Source organism: Phoxinus phoxinus (genome assembly GCF_949152265.1).
Source record: "Phoxinus phoxinus genome assembly, chromosome: 4".
Classification (NCBI taxonomy): domain Eukaryota; kingdom Metazoa; phylum Chordata; class Actinopteri; order Cypriniformes; family Leuciscidae; genus Phoxinus; species Phoxinus phoxinus.
This window is the reverse complement of record NC_136879.1, coordinates 32632982-32652534: the sequence shown is the minus strand read 5'-3', so window position 1 is coordinate 32652534 and position 19553 is coordinate 32632982. Positions and strand designations below refer to the sequence as shown.

General features: G+C 36.7%; 1 protein-coding gene across 4 annotated transcripts; it reads right to left on the bottom strand.

Annotated features, from left to right (window-relative positions):
• Window positions 1-923: 923 nt before the first annotated feature.
• On the bottom strand, window positions 924-19350 carry LOC306996641 (integrin alpha-E-like). 4 transcript variants are annotated; one of them, XM_079609365.1, is made up of 32 exons: window positions 19225-19350; window positions 18909-19011; window positions 18707-18780; window positions 18489-18562; window positions 17750-17846; window positions 17616-17663; window positions 17478-17525; window positions 17203-17324; window positions 16972-17123; window positions 16687-16840; window positions 16312-16456; window positions 15801-15862; window positions 15592-15712; window positions 15157-15284; window positions 14592-14729; window positions 14308-14511; window positions 13636-13763; window positions 13371-13513; window positions 13132-13280; window positions 12892-13011; window positions 12355-12425; window positions 12114-12237; window positions 11933-12019; window positions 11750-11829; window positions 11578-11658; window positions 2773-2848; window positions 2579-2680; window positions 2469-2492; window positions 2259-2339; window positions 1815-1901; window positions 1626-1736; window positions 924-1377 (listed from the first exon to the last, which is right to left on the bottom strand). In XM_079609365.1, the coding sequence occupies exons 1-32, from the start codon at window positions 19289-19291 to the stop codon at window positions 1324-1326; spliced, it is 3255 nt and encodes a 1084-aa protein (XP_079465491.1). In that variant the 5' UTR covers window positions 19292-19350; the 3' UTR covers window positions 924-1323. The 4 variants fall into 4 exon arrangements, with proteins under 4 accessions (XP_079465491.1, XP_079465492.1, XP_079465489.1 ...); XM_079609366.1 differs by having other exon boundaries at window positions 14308-14508; window positions 19225-19343; XM_079609363.1 differs by having other exon boundaries at window positions 931-1377; window positions 2773-2878.
• Between the last annotated feature and the right edge of the window lie 203 nt (window positions 19351-19553).

Below are 19553 nucleotides of genomic sequence, written 5' to 3'. Positions count from 1 at the left end.
GTGATAACATTATATTCATTTAATAAAGACTGTAATAGTAAGAAAAGCATAAATGTTATTTATTCAGCGATCGGCGGTAAAAGTTCATCTGTACGGAACATCGTTGTTGTACGGAACATGGTTAGTCTACGTTACCCTACTTAAAACGACACTAACGAGACGCTTACATACGTTTGAACAAAACAGTGTACACAACAAACATTTTTATATAGATATTATATTCTAATTAAATGTACTTACAATTACACAGAATGTCCTTGGCGATGGTCAATGTGCTGCCGCCGCAGTTCGTGTCTGACAGCTGAATCCGTGTAACAGCTGTTCTAAATAAACTACACCTGATTGGTTAATACAAATCATATGTCAGTATCTTGCCGCGCTATTGGTTTGACTGATATAGTAGGCAACCGCGTTTGCCTGCATATTTACGGGGACATTTTATCATTTCGGGGGAAAATGTGCAATAAATGGGAGTGGCAACACTTTTCATATCGTTGAGAATAAAACAACCGTCCTAACTTTACAAATTCAGGTTCTCCCTCCATGGGGATCATCCATTTCGAAAAGTAAAGCAGATACGGACCCTCGGCCCACCGTCTAAATCATGTAAGCCTAAACATAGCCAGACGTGAGAGCTCCATAAAAGGCCATATCACATGACCACGTGTACCGTGTGAATGTTTATGTGTGTACACACCATGTAGAGCGGATTGGCCACCACTAGTTATTTCCATTTTCAAATTAGTCTCTGCTGGTCTTCCAGCCTGGTCAAGATGCTTCTTGTTTTAGAAGAGGTTTAAGCACTTTTAAACTTGTCAGTCAACCTTGACTGCACTGGGAAATAATCTTAAACCAGGTAAGAACAAACTGCCAAAAACACCTTTTTTTTTCTTCATGCAACCAAAATGTCTTACCATAGATTTCATATTTTAAATGATGAACCATACATTTTTTTATTATTACAATTTTATATGATTCTCATAAAAATTCCTTTTAAAATTATCTTTGAGTTTTCTTCGTGGACTTCGTGGTGTCTCATCAAATCAGAGCTCAGTTTCTGCACAATACGTCCAGGCTATAAATTAGTGCCTTGGTTATGGCATGGGGTATTTCGGATTTACATTTATTTAGATAGAGAAATTTTGTCTAACATTCTTTCTGTACATGCTATATAAAATACAATCAGTCATTATAAAGCTTCTTAATACTACATTGATAATAAAATAAACAAGGTTATAACTTTTATCCAAAAAAACATTTCTTGACACAAACTTAAGCAAGATATATGAAATATATATTCCCTCCTGAGCTTTTTGGCAGTCTTCAGTTTGGACTCTGTGCTTGGTCCACTTTATGGCGGCGACGGAAAAAGCCACACTGAAAATAAAATCACATGAAGAGTCAGTGCATGCTGAGATAATGGTTCTGTTCGGAATAGCATCTTACAACTCTTACTATTTCTGCAGTATGTTGTATGCAGACTGTGCACAGGATGCAAATTTTATACATAAAATACAGATGACCAACTACATTCACCAAAATATGCACAATACCATTACAGCTTACTGCAAGAAATAAAATCCCAGATTGCATTGCGCTCGACTTGATGAAGGGTTCATTTTTACCTTTACGAGAATGACAATAATGATGAAAAGGAGCAGAAATCCTCCAATGGATCCTCCAATGATGGCACCTTTAGATGACGTCACGGTCAGCTTCGTGATCATCACCTCAACCTGAATTGCATGAAAAATCTCTCAGCCACCAAATGCTTGATAACATGTTTGTATGCTTGAGAAGGGTCTGCCATTCACCGTAACGGTCCTTGAAGTATCCTTCGCAGCATAGAAGGTCTCATCAAAGCTGTATTTTCCTACGGCAGTGATCTTTTCTGATTTGCCCTATAGGTTTGAAAAGTAATATAGGATAAACAGGTTGTCCGTGTACATGATTATCCCTATACCAGGATTAATTGCTGCTTTCACGCCATGTCGTAATTACCGTAATTTCGAGATGAAAACACGTGACGTTCTCCTCGCACTTGGAATTATGCGTTTTTATGACAACACTATCAACACCTAAATTAGATCTGCAGTGGTCAGGTGGTACACCGGTCACGTGGTGCAAGTAGCTCTCAGAAAATTCCCAGCTTTTAAATTGTAATTACAAGCTCTACGAGGACGTGAATGCTTTTTACACGTTTAAATCTCCTAATTACAGTAATTACGACATGCGTGAACGCACCTATGCAGCCATACCTGAACATCATGTATCAAAACACCGGCATCAATGATGATTTTCTGCAGCTCTTTCATGGTACATCTGATGACATAGGGTTCCTACAGGCACAACAATATAAATATAAAATGCATTTTAAATGTAAAATATTACAATTATTTTATAATAACAGTTGAACAGTTTAAACAGTTTTTTAAAAGCATGATCAATGTTTCAAGGTAATCTCTTACTTTATTTCCTTGCCAAACACACTCCTAATGCAAAAGGAGAAATAGATGTTAGTTTGAAAGCCTTCATGCTGTTTATGGTCACTCTATGCACTAAATATTTCATGTGGTACCTCTGGTTTTACACTTTTGATGTGCAGATCGGTTTGGGAGGTTTCCTTTATTATGTTTACAACTACATCGATTGTAGCGCCATACTTATTTTCACCTACAAACTGAATCAGAATACAATAGAATATATGAAATGTATAATATAAATATATAAACATAAAAATTTGCCGGTTCTTATGTGATTTATATACTGTACCTGAAATTCAAACTGAATCGGTTGAGTGTCTTTTTTTGCACCCTCTTCAATACGGAGTCTATTTTGGGAGGCTGTGCTGTTGTTGTGGAATAAATAAATAAATACCCTAATAATAATACATATGCTTCAATATTACAAAATCAAGAAGTTTAAATGGGTCATGAACTGCATTTTTTTTAAATTAATTTATATTTCCTGAAGTGTACTTATAATGTTAATATGATTTTTACATCAAAAATGGTCATCATTTAGAAATAAAAGGCTATTTCTGCCCTGATTTTAGCCCTCTGATTTGAACTCTCTGTTGGAAGGGGCGTGTCCGCTGTTAAGTAAACGCCCACTGCTGTGATTGGCTTACATCTTCTCATATGAAATAAGTATGAAAACTTTACTATGTTTTTACTATCACAGCTGTTGAGATTAACAAATCGTAAAAAGTGTTGATTATAGCATTATATTTAGATCTACTTTTAAAAGTTAAAATTAAAAGTTTTAAAAGTTGCAGCAATGCACATTGTAGCCTATGACAGATGTGTCTGTTGAGCGAATGAATGCAGTGATCTCATCATTGCAGCTCGATCTCTGCACTCTCACAAATGTTTTCATCATATAGCAAATAGCACAAACACAATGTAAATAAGATTCACATTGATAATAATGGGAGTTTTGGTGAGAGTCCAAAACTCAGTCACTGATAAACTCTTGACAGCTCCAGCGATTATAAAGGGAGGGTTCTTTAAACCGCTTTCTCTATATAATTAAATCACAATTAAAATAACAGATTATTTTCATGCTATAAGAAAAATAATGTAAAGTTGACCGTTTAGTCACTGGCTTGATTATGACGCATAAACAGCAAAAAAAAAAGAAAAGAAAACTCTTTTGAGACAAAGAACATCTGACTGTACATGAATCTTATCCGAAATCACTGGTCACAGATTAGGCATTAGATTTAACTCAGTTACTTAAATGTTGTGGCATTACTGTCAGGTCCATATCTTACAGTAAAAGTCTGTTTGTAAAGCCTGTGCCGAAATTGTGACTGATTTACTGCATAATCCACAGTGAAATGTATGGAGCTAAATGAGTCTCAAAAAAGATAAATGCACACACTACATTCACATATGCACACACTACATTCACATATGCACACACTACATTCACATATGCACACACAGGATTCATAAATACACACACAGGATACACAAATGCGCACAAAATTCACAAATGCACACACAGAATTTAAAAAGCACAGAAGATTCACAAATGCATACAAAATTCACAAATTCACACAAAATTCATAAATACACACACAATTCAGAAATACAAACAAAATTTACAAATGCACTCAAGATTCAGAAATGCACAGGGCAAGATTCAGACGTGTATTTCTGATGCACACACAAATATATATTGATTTACAAACTGCTTGCGGTCTGTGAACTTCACTGCATTTGTGTGTGAATTTTGAGACTCCCTTGACTTGGCTCGACACACAAATGCCTTTTTTTAAACAGGGAATGATCAGCAACCAATCAGATATCTCCCTTGGTTTAGCCAATCACAAGAACGCACCCCGCGTGGGGGATTGTTTACTCATAAGCCAATCACATGAATGCGTTCACACAGCGCGATATGCATGTGGCGCGGGCGCGGTGGAGTTCTGTCTGTCAGTTGGTTGAGACATAGACATCATATAGATAGACGCCCTATCGACCGCTACTATGGGAAGCCAAACAAACCAAAAGTGGGACGAGACAGCGGGGGTTCACAGAGCTCGCGCCGCGCTGACATGTCATCTGCGCGGTTCAATGGTCCGAGCCGCGCGGCCGACTCGTCAGCGCAGCGCGGACGTGTTTCCTAGCGACAACCAATGGGCAGCGCGGCGCGAACAATCCTCACCAGCGCTGCACTGATCAAACAGCGCAGCGCAAACCATACATGCAAATAAATGTACAATAAAGAAACCCCAGCTTCCTTACAAAAAATTGGTTCTCTGCTGAAGTTTAGGAGTTTTTCCCTACAGAAGACAAAGAAGAAGAAAGACTAGATGAAATGCATTTCTTATGTTTATTATAGCTATTTAATACTGTTAGTAAAGAGTAGTGTTGTGCGTCGATACTTTGAAGAACTGCACATATATAGAGGCTACGGAAAGAGCTGTACAAAGCAGAAACTTCAATGACTTTCAATTTCGTAGTCGTCTTGAGGAGCACGCCAACCTTCTGGAAATTATATCGGACAGTTTACATGTTCAGGTAATGTATGTTAGTAAGTTATGCATTCAGCCATCATTTGTAGACTTTAAGCTTTTTATGTCTGAATTCCATAATCATTTGTTAATTTTGAATAAAATGTTAAAACTAAAGATCAATTTTATGTTATTGATATTTTGTGATATTGATTTATATATTGTGTGTGTATTCAGGTTGATTGGGAGGGACACTTTTTCCAATTAATCTCAATAGCAAAAAGTGTCCAAATCACACTGAATTCACCCTATAAATCAATATCACAAAATATCAATAACATAAAATTGATCTTTAGTTTTAACATTTTATTCAAAATTAACAAATGATTATGGAATTCAGACATAAAAAGCTTAAAGTCTACAAATGATGGCTGAATGCATAACTTACTAACATACATTACCTGAACATGTAAACTGTCCGATATAATTTCCAGAAGGTTGGCGTGCTCCTCAAGACGACTACGAAATTGAAAGTCATTGAAGTTTCTGCTTTGTACAGCTCTTTCCGTAGCCTCTATATATGTGCAGTTCTTCAAAGTATCGACGCACAACACTACTCTTTACTAACAGTAGGGTGATATCAGCTAAATTGGGCCACTTTTCGGTAAATCGTTTGGGACAATAATACAACACCATATATGCCCTTTCCATGTGTTTTTATGATTAATAATGACTGTTTTTTATCATTTTGTGTTGAAATTATTTAATAAAATATAATTATTTAGGCCCTACAGTTCTTGAAACATCAGCTGTGCCAACTTTTTTTGCATGAGCAGTTTCAGGTAAAATGGGCCAGCTGTTCAGGTAAAATGGGCCAGTCAAACTGCAAAGAGAAATAGTAATTTATCATCAATTTTAATTTTAAAACACAATTGCTTATACAGCCACATAACATTTAAAGTGCATTAAACAAAAATATTCATATGTGCCATTAAAAAAAAAAAAACATTTTGGGTGCAAACCCACATATTAAAATGTGCTATTAAAAAAGTGTGTGTGCATGTGTGAGTGTGTGTGCGTGCATGTGTGAGTGTGTGTGTGATTGTGTGTGCATGTGTGAGTGTGTGTGCGTGCAGGTGTAAGTGTGTGTGTGATTGTGTGTGCATGTGTGAGTGTGTGCAATGTGCATGTACGAGTGTGTGTGCGTGCATGTGTGAGTGTGCGTGTGTGCATGTGTGCATGTGTGAGTGCATGTGTGAGTGTGTGTGCGTGCATGTGTGAGTGTGTGTTCGTGCATGTGTGAGTGTGTGTGCATGTGTGAGTGTGTGTGCGTGCATGTGTGAGTGTGTGTGCGTGCATGTGTGAGTGTGATTGTGTGTGCATGTGTGAGTGTGTGCAATGTGCATGTGTGAGTGTGTGAGCGTGTGTGCATGTGTGAGTGTGTGAGCGTGTGTGCATGTGTGAGTGTGTGAGTGTGTGAGCGTGTGTGCATGTGTGAGTGTGTGTGTGTGATTGTGTGTGAGTGTGTGCAATGTGCATGTGTGAGTGTGTGAGCGTGTGTGCATGTGTGAGTGTGTGAGCGTGTGTGCATGTGTGAGTGTGTGTGTGATTGTGTGCATGTGTGAGTGTGTGCAATGTGCATGTGTGAGTGTGTGAGCGTGTGTGCATGTGTGAGTGTGTGAGTGTGTGCAATGTGCATGTGTGAGTGTGTGAGCGTGTGTGCATGTGTGAGTTTGTGTGCATAATGTAAATCAAATATCTACTGCATTATTACTGTTCAGGGGGTGTGTGGGGTCATGGTGAGACACGCACAACACACACACACACACACACACACACACACACACACACACACACACACACACACACACACACACACACACACACACACACACTCACTCACACTCACTCACTCACACACACTCACTCACACTCAAACACATGTGTGTCATTGACAGATGATGGCCCATTTTAGCTGAAACCATGTAGCCCATTTTACCTGAGTGGGTTAAGGTAAATTGGGCCGCCAAGAAAAACATCACTTTTTCAAAAAATATGTTCATATACCAAACTAACAATATTATTTCTGATCGATGCCATCAAGACAGATATTATGCATAGTTTTTTTTATGTGCATGTTCGTTTTTTTATAGATGTATCATCCTTATAATAGTTTAGTTATATTTGGTATGCCAGGCTACTTACCATGCAACTTTCTGGTGCAGTCTTGATTTTAATTATTGCCCCACCCACCATAGCAACAATAAACCAATCAAATCACCTGTTACTTGTCAAGCACAGTTATGACAACAGTTTGAAATCCTTTGCAGTCATTGGCTTTAAATTCCAGAGGGGCTGGGACCCCCAAACCTTAGATGGCCCATTTTACCTGATGGCCCATTTTACCTGATATCACCCTATTAAATAGCTATAATAAACATAAGAAATGCATTTCATCTAGTCTTTCTTCTTCTTTGTCTTCTGTAGGGAAAAACTCCTAAACTTCAGCAGAGAACCAATTTTTTGTAAGGAAGCTGGGGTTTCTTTATTGTACATTTATTTGCATGTATGGTTTGCGCTGCGCTGTTTGATCAGTGCTGCGCTGGTGAGGATTGTTCGCGCGGCTCGGACCATTGAACCGCGCAGATGACATGTCAGCGCGGCGCGAGCTCTGTGAACCCCCGCTGTCTCGTCCCACTTTTGGTTTGTTTGGCTTCCCATAGTAGCGGTCGATAGGGCGTCTATCTATATGATGTCTATTGGCCCGTTTCCACTGAGCGGTACGGTACGGTACAGTTCGGTACGGTACGCAATTATTTGCGTTTCCACTGTCAAAAGCTGTGAATGGTACCAAAAAGCCGAACCGTACCGTACCACTTTTTAGGTACCCTTCCATTGGGGTACCTAGCACAGTGGAACGGTACTAAAAGGTGGAGCTAGATCACTGCAGGACGTTGATTGGTTGACAGAGAATCGTCACTTGCGCGTGCTACAAGAGGAATGACAACATAAGAAGCGCCATTTTTTTATATAGTTTAATATAATACTACTGTTACTGTATCACGAAATGTAATTTTAAGAGTTTACAGGCGAAAATGTAGTTGTTTAAAGCTCAAATCTGTGGTTTATTTATAAAGATGATTATTTTTTTCCCCGGTTGTGAGATCCATGCGTTCAGCCGGCGCTCGGCGCTCATGTTTCCCGGCTGGATGAGCCTTTCCTCGGCTAGTTCGTCGCTGACTCCGACGGTAGTGGTTAAACATAAGATATAATTCGTTTTGTGTAGACCTAACGGGCGATCTTTGGTCTCGTGAATATATAATGAGTTCCCTGTCAATCGTTTTGGCTGAGGGCTAAGTTTAGTTTCATATTAACGTTATTTGTGTTTACTTGTAAAGACTAGAGCGCTGCATTTGGATATTTGACTGAATTGTTTGCTTTATTTCTTATTGTATAGCTTCTTGTACTTTACTTAAAGTTTTATATAGGCTATTATTGATAAAACTGAAATTTTACAAAAAGAAATATGGTTTATTGTCATTTTTTATTACAAGAATATCACTGATGTTTATTGCAACATTTGTACAAATGCATATATTGCCTGGAATATGTTTATTTTATTTATTTTTTTAAACGAAAAGAGGTAACCTTAGGGTTGTGTTTTAAATTTCGTTTTGTTATAAATAGAATAACGTATAACGTGCAGTGAATAATCAATATGCGTTGCGCATGAACCACATTTGTGTCCCTATATGTTTAATTTATTTAAATGAAAACGAAAAGAGGCAGAGTGGTGTTTTATAACATATTTCGTTTTATTGTTGCTTAAAATGTACATACCGAGTGACAGAGATAACCGGAGTAGCAGCGCGAGCTGAGTGACGCTTTTAAGAACGCGCTGTAGCCTACCATTTGCATGTAGGAGTCGCACATGGCAAGTACAAACTTTACGTACTTGATATTGAGAAAAGCCTAATGTCGGTGCTTGTCTTCTTGTGACAAACATCATACATGTCGAGGAGCAAGAACTAGATCTGCTGTATGTCATCCATTGTAGTTTACTATGTTCTTCTTCGCGCGAAAATGACGTAGATCGAAACACCACGCCTATCAAGTAAGGGTACTGTTGGCAGTGGAAACGCTAGCCAGATCATGGTTAACAGACCCGAACCGTACCGTACTGTCCCGTACCGTACCGTACTGCTCAGTGGAAACGAGGCATAAGTCTCAACCAACTGACAGACAGAACTCCACCGCGCCCGCGCCACATGCATATCGCGCTGTGTGAACGCATTCATGTGATTGGCTTATGAGTAAACAATCCCCCACGCGGGGTGCGTTCTTGTGATTGGCTAAACCAAGGGAGATATCTGATTGGTTGCTGATCATTCCCTGTTTAAAAAAAGGCATTTGTGTGTCGAGCAAGCGGCAACCTCCCCGTCTCTCTCTTGAAACCAACACGGAAGTGAATTAAACGGCAATTCATCGACTGAGGCTGGCTGCAGAAGGGAGTCAAATCTGTATCTCCCCCATGTTAAAATGCCCAACTTTACAGCAGAACAAAACATGTTTACAGCCTGGTTCTCTCTGTGGCTTTGGTCTATAAAGCTAACTTTGCCCTTCATAACAACTGTGAGGGGGGTGCATTTTTTTTATAACTCGCCCGTGTAGTTGATTAATATTTAAAGTTCTGCAAAATTAAGGGTGTGTCCACTTTTGAGTGACAGGCGGATTCCCGCTGATGTAAATGCTAGCCGGTTAGCAGTCACTTCACTTCAGCAAATTCCAGCTGCTGAATTTGCCATCTCTGCCGTGTTTGTGCTTTTATTCGGGATTATTTCATATAATTTAATACACCCGTGACCCATTACCTCGCCCACGGCTTTGGATTCCGCCGTTTTTCGTCGAGTGTCGTTCGAGAGAACAACCAGCGCTGTATTCCAGTCGTTCTCCTCTGTGAACATGCACTGATGGATGTGATGTCTGACAATTTCGTTGCTTTTTGGAGTTTTCAGATTTAAAAACGTCTATAGATATAAAGGCTACACTCGTTCTGCGGTGCCGTTGCTCTGGGACAGATTATAACATGCTTAACGTTATGTACCGTCAGATGAGATCCTGTAGGTGTCTGTGTTTCTCCGTTCATGCAATAAATGCACATCCTTGAATGAGCGCGTATTTCTAGCGCATTTACTTGAACTTCACAGGTAATATATCTATGTTTTGACCCATTTGAGAATTGAGATGCGGCCAAAATCAGAATTTAAAATGGACTGAATAATAAAGCTCTCTACGAACTTGCCGAGCGATGCCGCGCTGACGGACCATAGACTGTAATAAAGAGTGACTGACATGTATGCACATAATCACGGTCACACACACACACACACTCTCAGAGTAGCCTAATATTGTAAAGTTACTGCATAATACATTTTCAACAAGCAGAATAACTTAGCTGCACAGAATCGCGATACACAGTCTCACTTGTAGCTATGTCTTTTAACTATTACAATATTTCGAAGGGCAAAAACAGGACCTTTTAATTGCCATTCAGATTTTAATCATCAACTGTCAGTGTCACTTTAGCGCGAGCCCGTGTGCAGTCGCAGACTTGGTACTGTGAGTAGCATATAGCATTAGCTCCAAGCCTGCTAACTCCATAACGTCGCGCTAGGTGGGCGTGGTTTCAGATAGCCAGGCTCCTCAGCTCCGCCTCTTTGCCCATATTCTGTTATCCGGGAGTGACGAGCGGTGACGCGAGGCCAAGATGGCGACGGCCGGCTCCGCCCACTTTAGGCTTCAAAAATGCTCTTCAGAAACCTACGGGTGACGTCACGGACACTACGTCCATATTTTTTTACAGTCTATGGTGTCGAGCCAAGTCAAGGGAGTCTCAAAATTCACACACAAATGCAGTGAAGTTCACAGACCGCAAGCAGTTTGTAAATCAATATATATTTGTGTGTGCATCAGAAATACACGTCTGAATCTTGCCCTGTGCATTTCTGAATCTTGAGTGCATTTGTAAATTTTGTTTGTATTTCTGAATTGTGTGTGTATTTATGAATTTTGTGTGAATTTGTGAATTTTGTATGCATTTGTGAATCTTCTGTGCTTTTTAAATTCTGTGTGTGCATTTGTGAATTTTGTGCGCATTTGTTTATCCTGTGTGTGTATTTATGAATCATGTGTGTGCATGTATGAATCCTGTGTGTGCATATGTGAATGTAGTGTGTGCATTTATCTTTATTGAGACTCATTTAGCTCCATAGTAATGTTCCAAACAAACAAATAATTATCTACTGAGACATTCACATAGTTGAAAATAAATAACCACTTTTCTAGCATTAGGATCCTTTGGAAGGTAATGTTATTTTTAGTCCAGTGATCCTGTATCTCTCTTCTCTTTACGTCATAATGTGACAAAAAAGTTGTTTATAACAGTTTTAATAAAAGCTGTTTTTTGGACTAACTAGGAAGTTTTGATTTCTGAAATTTACAGGATGTTTTTATAGTACAGTGACCATTTACATGTCAAAAGATCAAGAAAACGTATTTCTCAATTCATGACCCCTTTAATTCAAAATCAATACTTAGGTTCTTTATTCACTTACCCAGTCAGCTGGATTGGTAGGGAATACATCACATTAAATGCATATTTTTTTGAATCCAGAAGCTGAGAGCCATCATTCTGACTAAAACCAGATAAATTTTTTTTTTTTAAATGCATATTTAAAAATTAGCAACTGATTTTTATATAAAGAGAAAGAGAACCAACTCTCAAACCTGGTTAGATTAGCGATGATCTCATAATCCCTCAAATCAGATATGATGTCATTGAGCTGCCAGGAGACGAAGAGGTTGCTCTGGGAAATAAAAAAATAAAACAACAACAACAACTTTTCATTACTGGAAAAAATCAAGTGCAGATCACATCAGAATTCTTATGTTTCAAAGATGAAGTCATACCATTGCGTCTCTTTTGAAAACAGGGTGTTGAATATTACACTGTATCTGATTGTCATTCTTCACGGGGCAGGTGGCACCTTCTATTTTCTGTAAGCGAGACACCAAAACAGGATATCCTGTATCTACTAAATGCATCAACAGCAGAGATAATTGGCTTTTGCAAGGCGAGTTGTTTCTTTACCTTCTGACTGAGTATACTGGGGTAGGTCAAAGTCAGGGTGGTCAAATAGGAAGGGTCTTCAGTATTCGTAAAATTGAAGTTGATATTCAAGCTTTGAGTGTCTCCAATTATGATCTTAGTTACACTGAAATGTAAATTATTTTAGTTACTACAAAAAAAAAACATATCAAACTATATTTTTACATGTGTAAATAGCTGTTATGAATTAAAAGTTAGCTTAATTCATGTCATCAGTACATACCTAATTTGTGAATCAGATAATGTAACACTTAGTTTACAATTTGCAGCTTTGCAGTCATTTTCAAAGGAAATCTAAAAATAACAACAACAAAAAAATGCTATGATCATTTTAAATGTTATTACAGAATCTCTTAATGAAAAATTGCCTAATATGGATGATGGATAATCAAATAATACTTGGTATTCATTAAATTGTTCAAAAATGACAGTAAAAACATGTATATTGTACAAAAGATTTCTATTTCAAATACATCATAGAATGATTTCTGAAGGATCATGTGACTATGAAGACTGGAGTAATGATGCTGAAAATTCAGCAGTCAGGAAGAAATTACATTAAAAAAAACAGCTATTTTAAATTGTTACAATATTTCACAATATTACTTTTTACTGTATTTATGATTAAATAAATGCGAGAAACTTCTTTCAAAAATACAAAACTTACCTAAACTTTTGAATGGTAGTGTAACAAATGGTAAAAGATGACTATGTTCACAATTATAATTTTTATATTATGAATATTCTGAAAAATATTTACCTTATCTACAACCTCAGTTGGAGTAAATATGTCAAGAATTCGGATAGGGGCTCCATTTGGGTTGGGGGCCAATGAAAAATTCAGCTTGATTTTAATTGGTGTAAAACAATCAAAACATCCCTGAAAGGAAGACAATCAGTCAATATCACAAAGAAAGGATCATGGCTCTCAAATGATTTTTGCAACTTCTCTGACAAGTTGGTTAGGGGGGAAAAAGAACCAAACAAAGAAGCAACGTACCAAATATTGTAGGTTGATACTGGTGCACTCTTTTTCTGCCGTCAAATCTAAAATGTTTTTTAATTGATCGCTGTTGTCAACAGTGATACGCTTTTTGTTTACATCAGAATCCAAGTTAATTTGGTACTGAAGAGGGAGTGTTTCTTCAGCTAAAATGACAGAAAGTGAATTGTGGTTAAAATAACCATGAGGACTGTTTTGGATCAAGAATACTCACTGAAATGAAACAGAACACTTGCATTGAAGTTTTCCCTTTTTCACATTAAAACATACTCCAAAACGTATGCTAAGCTTGCTGGATAATTCATTCATTTGTTGAGTCAGAGGAATTCTGTTTTGTGAAATCGTGATAGTTGGGTTGATAACCACAACAGGGATACTCCTGCAAAAAAAAAAGTATAAACATGAAACAACGTCCAAAGAGAAGGTTCCCCTAACCTACAATGAAACAGAATGTATACTGAAATATAATTTAACAAATGTAACAAAATGTTTTTTACTCACTCAAAAACAGTCACTCTCCCTTGACTTCCAACAGCGATGCAGGGCTTATTTGGGGCCGTGGCGGGAGCGCCACTTACTGACTGACCAAAGTGCACAAGTTTCATTCCAAAATCTGAGGGTGAAATTTTCTAGGGAGGAAACAGCAAACTATATTTGAAGACACTTCAAGTCACATTGAGATGGAAAGTCAAACTTTAAAGCAACCATCTTAGGTCTATTATTAAAAAAATTGCAAATTCATTTTTAGAATAAAATAGAATATAGCAGGGAGCTATATTTTGTGAGGAAGCAGGCTCATAACATTTCATAATTTTATTGTAAATGATAATGAAGCAAAATCATGTGTATTACATATTCAAAAAATCACTGATTTATTATGCAAGGCTCATGATCTTTTCCAAGTGTCTTTGAAGAGATTTGAATTTCTGGATATTATCATAGGATATTAATCGTTTTATTATTTGTATTATTTATTATTTCATTTTATGAATTTGACATGAGTAAAATCTCTTTAAATAATAGATATAAAATATTGTTCTAATAATTATCTGCACCATGTCTATATTATCACTAGGGGGAAAAACGGATTGTCTGTCAAAAAATTGTCTGGATATTGTCCAAGATTTATTAAAAAGCTTAAGTGTAAAGAAAATATGCCGGCACGGCACCCACTTGTGAAAACTGAAGGCCATCTTTGAATCCGTTGTAAATGTAAATGCTTCCCGAGGAACCTGTTTCCAGAGGAGCGCCCACAGCTACATCATTGAACCTGTTCCCATCAATATCTCCTATTGAGCCGATGGCTGCACCAAACCTGGCAAAGGCCTGTCCCGCATCACCCTGCAGCTCCATTGTCACGCTCTCAAACCTGTCCTGCTTTAGGATGATTTAAAAATAACCCACGTTATACTATGGCCCACACGTGTTCATGAGCTGGAAGGAGAGTATGATCTTACCTCATTCAATCTGTACACTAGCACTTTGCCTTCTTCCCCGTTTTGATAGAAATGTGGTGCTCCAACTAATAGATAATCTGTGTATTGATCCCTATCAATGTCCAAGGCACAAAGAACTGATCCAAAGTAAGATCCAACCTATGGAAATTATATTTTACTTCATTATTATCATATTAGCAAATTCATACATTCTGGCTTGTAAGTGAAATCAGAAGATAAACAATACCTGTGCATTTATTCATAATTATGCACATCATTTAAAGATTACTCAATTCAACAATTTAAATGTGTAAATCTTAAAAATGGACTAATATATAGATATATATAAAAATATTTCACAATATTACTGTTTTTGCTGTATGGGATCAAATAAATGAAGCCTTGGTGAGCAGAAGAGACTTATTTTAAAACATTAAAAAAATCTTACCATTCTAATCATTTTTGCCACCACTGTATATATATATATGTATAATATTTTTTTGGGAGCGCCTAGAATTATTTTAGACTTTCAAACTTAAAACAAACAGTCTGGTGTGTTAATATCAATAGTATTAACTACAAATACCTGCTCTCCCTGGAGCACATAGTTTTCGGAGCCGTCAAAAATAAATACCCCACCAGTCAGATTATACCGTGGTGCACCAGATATGTAGAGAGTTTTATCAGATAAATGAGCAGAAGTGACGCTATAACCTGCGATCAGGAAGGAGATTCAACAAACATAAAACAGAGATGACTTTCATTTATCCAGGGGTACAATATCAAAAAAAATAAAAATAATAATCAACTGAATATGATGGATCAATGGATTCCCCCCTAGGGCAGTTTAGAAAATTCTTATTATAGTAATACATATATTATTGTAAGGCTGCTAGGAAGATGATTACTGTGAACTGAATGAATATATATATATATAAAAATATATATTATTTGAGAAAATGACTGCTGAACTGCAGTTTTTCACTGAATATATATATATTTTTTAAATCAACTCACTCACCTAAATATGAAAATTTGGGTCCATTATTAGTGTCATTCATAAATTTATCAGTGCCTTTGGATTTCAAAATGACCCCACCACTCCAGTCATAGGCACCAACTGCTCCAAGAAGAATAGATTTCTATGCAAAAAGCAAAACAAATGAATGCTAATAGTATATCAAACATCCACACAAGTTCTTTGTAGATTAAGGTACAAATCCTACTTACGTCCTGCACGATATGGGAACTGAATCCAATTTCTGCAAGCTGCATTTGAAATCCTGAAGTGCCTGAGACACAAAGTGGTCAGATATTGCATGAAACTTATTTTACTTGGTAAAACTCACATTAATATTATATTGCATATTCAGTTACAAAACTGTCAAAGTCAATTTTAGAATATTTGATCTATTTTTAATCATTCACTGATTCACAAAACACTGATTCTGCTTTGGCTTAGTTTGGATCAATTTTAGTTGCCGGTGCAAAAATAGAGAGAGTAACTGGAAATGTTTTGTTTAAAATGTTTTACTCAATTGACTGCTTGTTTACGGAAATGTTATATAAAAGTAGCACTCACAATTTTGTGCTGTTGCGCTGAATATCTGCGTGGTTCAATTTTACAACAGCTTTTTATTTAGGCTATAGCTGCTCATCCAATTAGATTTTAGCATTAGAACTATTCACCAAACTCCCTTTCTCTATTATATTGCAAAATGTTTGATGAAAACTTTCTTACCTTCAACCCCAATTATACTGTTCCCCAGTTTGGACAGAATGTCATCTAATGCAGCATAATTGGAAACATTGAAAAATTGACCGGGATCTGCTATCTCCGTCATCTCTTTTGTCGCATTAGGTTTAGTCAGAATGCCATCACCAACCTAAAGATAAAATCTTATTAGGCATGTATAGGTTTTAAGATAACAAAAACAAAAAAACATACAAATCATTAACTATAATAACAAACTCTGAGTAATATAGCTGATATGAGTGTATAGGGCAGGCTGGTGAAGAAGTATCTACAGGGACAGATTAAATCTGTAATTGTAATTCTAATTGCATTTTAAACATCTAAAATGCTAGAGTAATAAGCAGTAAACAGGACACTTACTCCTATGGAATAGCGATTGACACCTTTCATTTGTGGCATGTTCAAAACGTCATCAAGTTTCATCGAATCTCCCAAAATTTCCCCGTCAGACAAAACAATGATTATTTTTTGGGAGTTATTTTTTGATCCATTCTCAGGGATGAAAGTGTCTGTACTGTAAATAACCAATGAAACCAGTCAGACCATGACATTAACGTATCACCAACAAAAATGCTACATGCTAATCAAACACTTAAGATACAGTATAAAATGTATAGTATTTCACATCATAAATCGTAAACTCACAGGACATGATGGATGGCCGAGGCAGTCTTTGTGTATTGGAGAATTTGCTCTATTTCCTTGACCTTTTTCAAGGCATTGGCACCGATCTCATTCTCAAGAAGTGAGAGCTCTGTCCTGATAATATTGCCATATTGCACTATCGCAAAATCACACTGAGGAGAGAGTTGTTGTTAAATTGCACTTAAAAAAATAGCTATAAATGTGTCATAAAATCCTTTTGTTTATACTTGCATTGAAACATGCTTTCCAAACATTGTATATGACATTGTAGATGAAGTCTTTGGCTTTCTTAAAGTCCTCAACGCTAATGCTACCAGAGCCGTCCAGCACAAAAGCGATCTCTGTCCCAGCATCTAAAAAACATGTTCTGAAATATCAGTATAAAAATAATGGTTTCTTTTAAAACATTATTCCTTGCATCTGTAGTAAGACACAATCAGCATGACATAATTAATCAATAATAATACTGATTTATTTCAAAGGCCAAACATAGACTAGTAGCCTACCCTCCTCATCCTCCTCTTCATCTGTTTGTCTTCTTCTCCTCTGTTTAACTTGTGGATATTGACAGAAATGTAAATTAGCAATAAAGTTCTTTAAATGAGTCACAACAAATTATTTCGTTTTATCTCAGGTGGGCTCACCTTGATCGATACTTCTACCTCGATTGTTGTTGTTGTTGTTGTTTTTGACTGAGATGAAAGAGATTTAGAAAAATCAGGGATAGGATTTTATCTGTTCGAATCTGAAATACCATTATCAAATCATACATACATACCAAATTCAAGTTTGACTTTCTCAGTGGAATTCATCAGTAGGCAATTTCCATTCAAACCCTCAGTTACTGACTTCTGTATGCGAACTTGGTTGCACATCTTGGGAGAAAAAAAAAATACACAACTGATTAACTCGATTGTATCTTTCACCGAAGTCATTCCTCTTCGTGTTCGGCTATCATTTCATTCTAACTGAATAAACGGATGTTAATGTCGGATGACATTAACATCTGATTGAAACGTGACAAAGAGTACATTGGTTTTTTTTTTTTTATGTTTTCACTAGGGAAGTGACGTCACTATATGGTTTTGGGTGAAGTAACAGTTTTGACTCACAATGCTTATGACTTCCTCCTGATAGTCACAACACAAGCATCATCCTGAAAATTTCCCGATACACTTTCCCAGTTATTTCCCAGAAATAACTTTGGTATCCCAGTATTCCTAGTTCTATTTAACTTTTCACAAACAACTTTTTTTCACAATTTTCATACTCTCTAAAAGACTATTTCCTCTATAGAGGAGAACCGACACATTTCTGTCTGTCACGTATCTGAAGGGGAAGCAACACTCTCTGCGGTTTTACTGTGAAAAATGCGACAGACACTAAAACTTTTGCGAACAATATCTGATTATGCAGTTTACTTCTCGCTAGGCCTTCAATAGCTCAATCTTTGGTGAAATCATGTTGAGAATAAAACAACTGTCGACCATATTTGACATCTCTGTTTTTATACATACCACAAGGTGCTCCTCATCTGATATCAGCCTAGAAGCCACAGATGCTACTGATCTCAAGCCTTTTTGTTTTTCATCTTTAAAAGATACATTGATATAATAAGATTTTCACTGTGAAAGTTCTGTAAATTAGTGAGGACATTATTATGAAATAAACAAAGTTAAGTTTACATTTTCTTTAGAGGAGCTTCTCTATAAAAAAGATACAAAAGACAAACTACCGTTTAAATTGATGCATTCATCCTTTAGAGTGCAGCTGAAAAGTTTTCCATTTGATGGGGAAGGAACAAAAACTCTAGAACAGGACAAATTAGGATACTTTTACTAAAATAGATGATCTATAAGGTCATTATAAAGAACATTTATTTATCCATTTCAGTAAAACAACATAATTATTTAAAAAATAAGTCATAAATGACTAACCCATCTTTTGATTGGATAACAGTTTGCCCAAAGAGTGGATCATCTTTTATGAAATGCTTCACTGGAGATATCTGAATATTGAACCCGGTCACACTGCATATGCCTGCAACATATAAAATAATGAGTAAACAACAAAATGATTCAGACAGCAGAATTTTACACAATAAAATTATGTTTTTATAATATTGTTTCTACTTTTGTGCCCAGACATTTTCAGATTCAAATAAATATGTTTAAAACACGCCCAAGGACGAATAATTTAAAAAAAATAATGAATTGTAAACACTGATCATAAACACTGTACATAAATACATACCAATCAAAAATAGCAGTCCTTTGTACATTTTGTTAATTTGATCAACTCCACGCTTTGAAAAAAACATATCGGCACACTGAGACAGAAAGCAGCTCGTTGTGCTGTTGAAAGTAGAACAGCACACACGCCTCTGCTGACTGTTAAACCCTCCCCCTTTGACACACTTCAGCACATTTACTGAAGGACATTTGAAATGATTAGCTGTTTATAACTGTTTTTACTTGTATTTTTTTAAAGTAAAGACTGTATAAACTCTAAAATAAGAACACAAATTAAACTAATTGGAACATCATCGAAAGTGATAGCACTCTTCGGGCAATTTTTTTTCA

Coding starts and splice junctions, on each gene's coding strand:
- LOC306996641 (XM_079609363.1), bottom strand. CDS start 19,291: ATGTTTTTTTCAAAGCGTGGAGTTGATCAAATTAACAAAATGTACAAA. Junction 17,325..17,477: donor TGAAGAGGAGGATGAGGAGG/GTAGGCTACTAG, acceptor CATGTTTTTTAG/ATGCTGGGACAGAGATCGCT. Junction 2,340..2,468: donor GTGTTTGGCAAGGAAATAAA/GTAAGAGATTAC, acceptor TTGTGCCTGTAG/GAACCCTATGTCATCAGATG.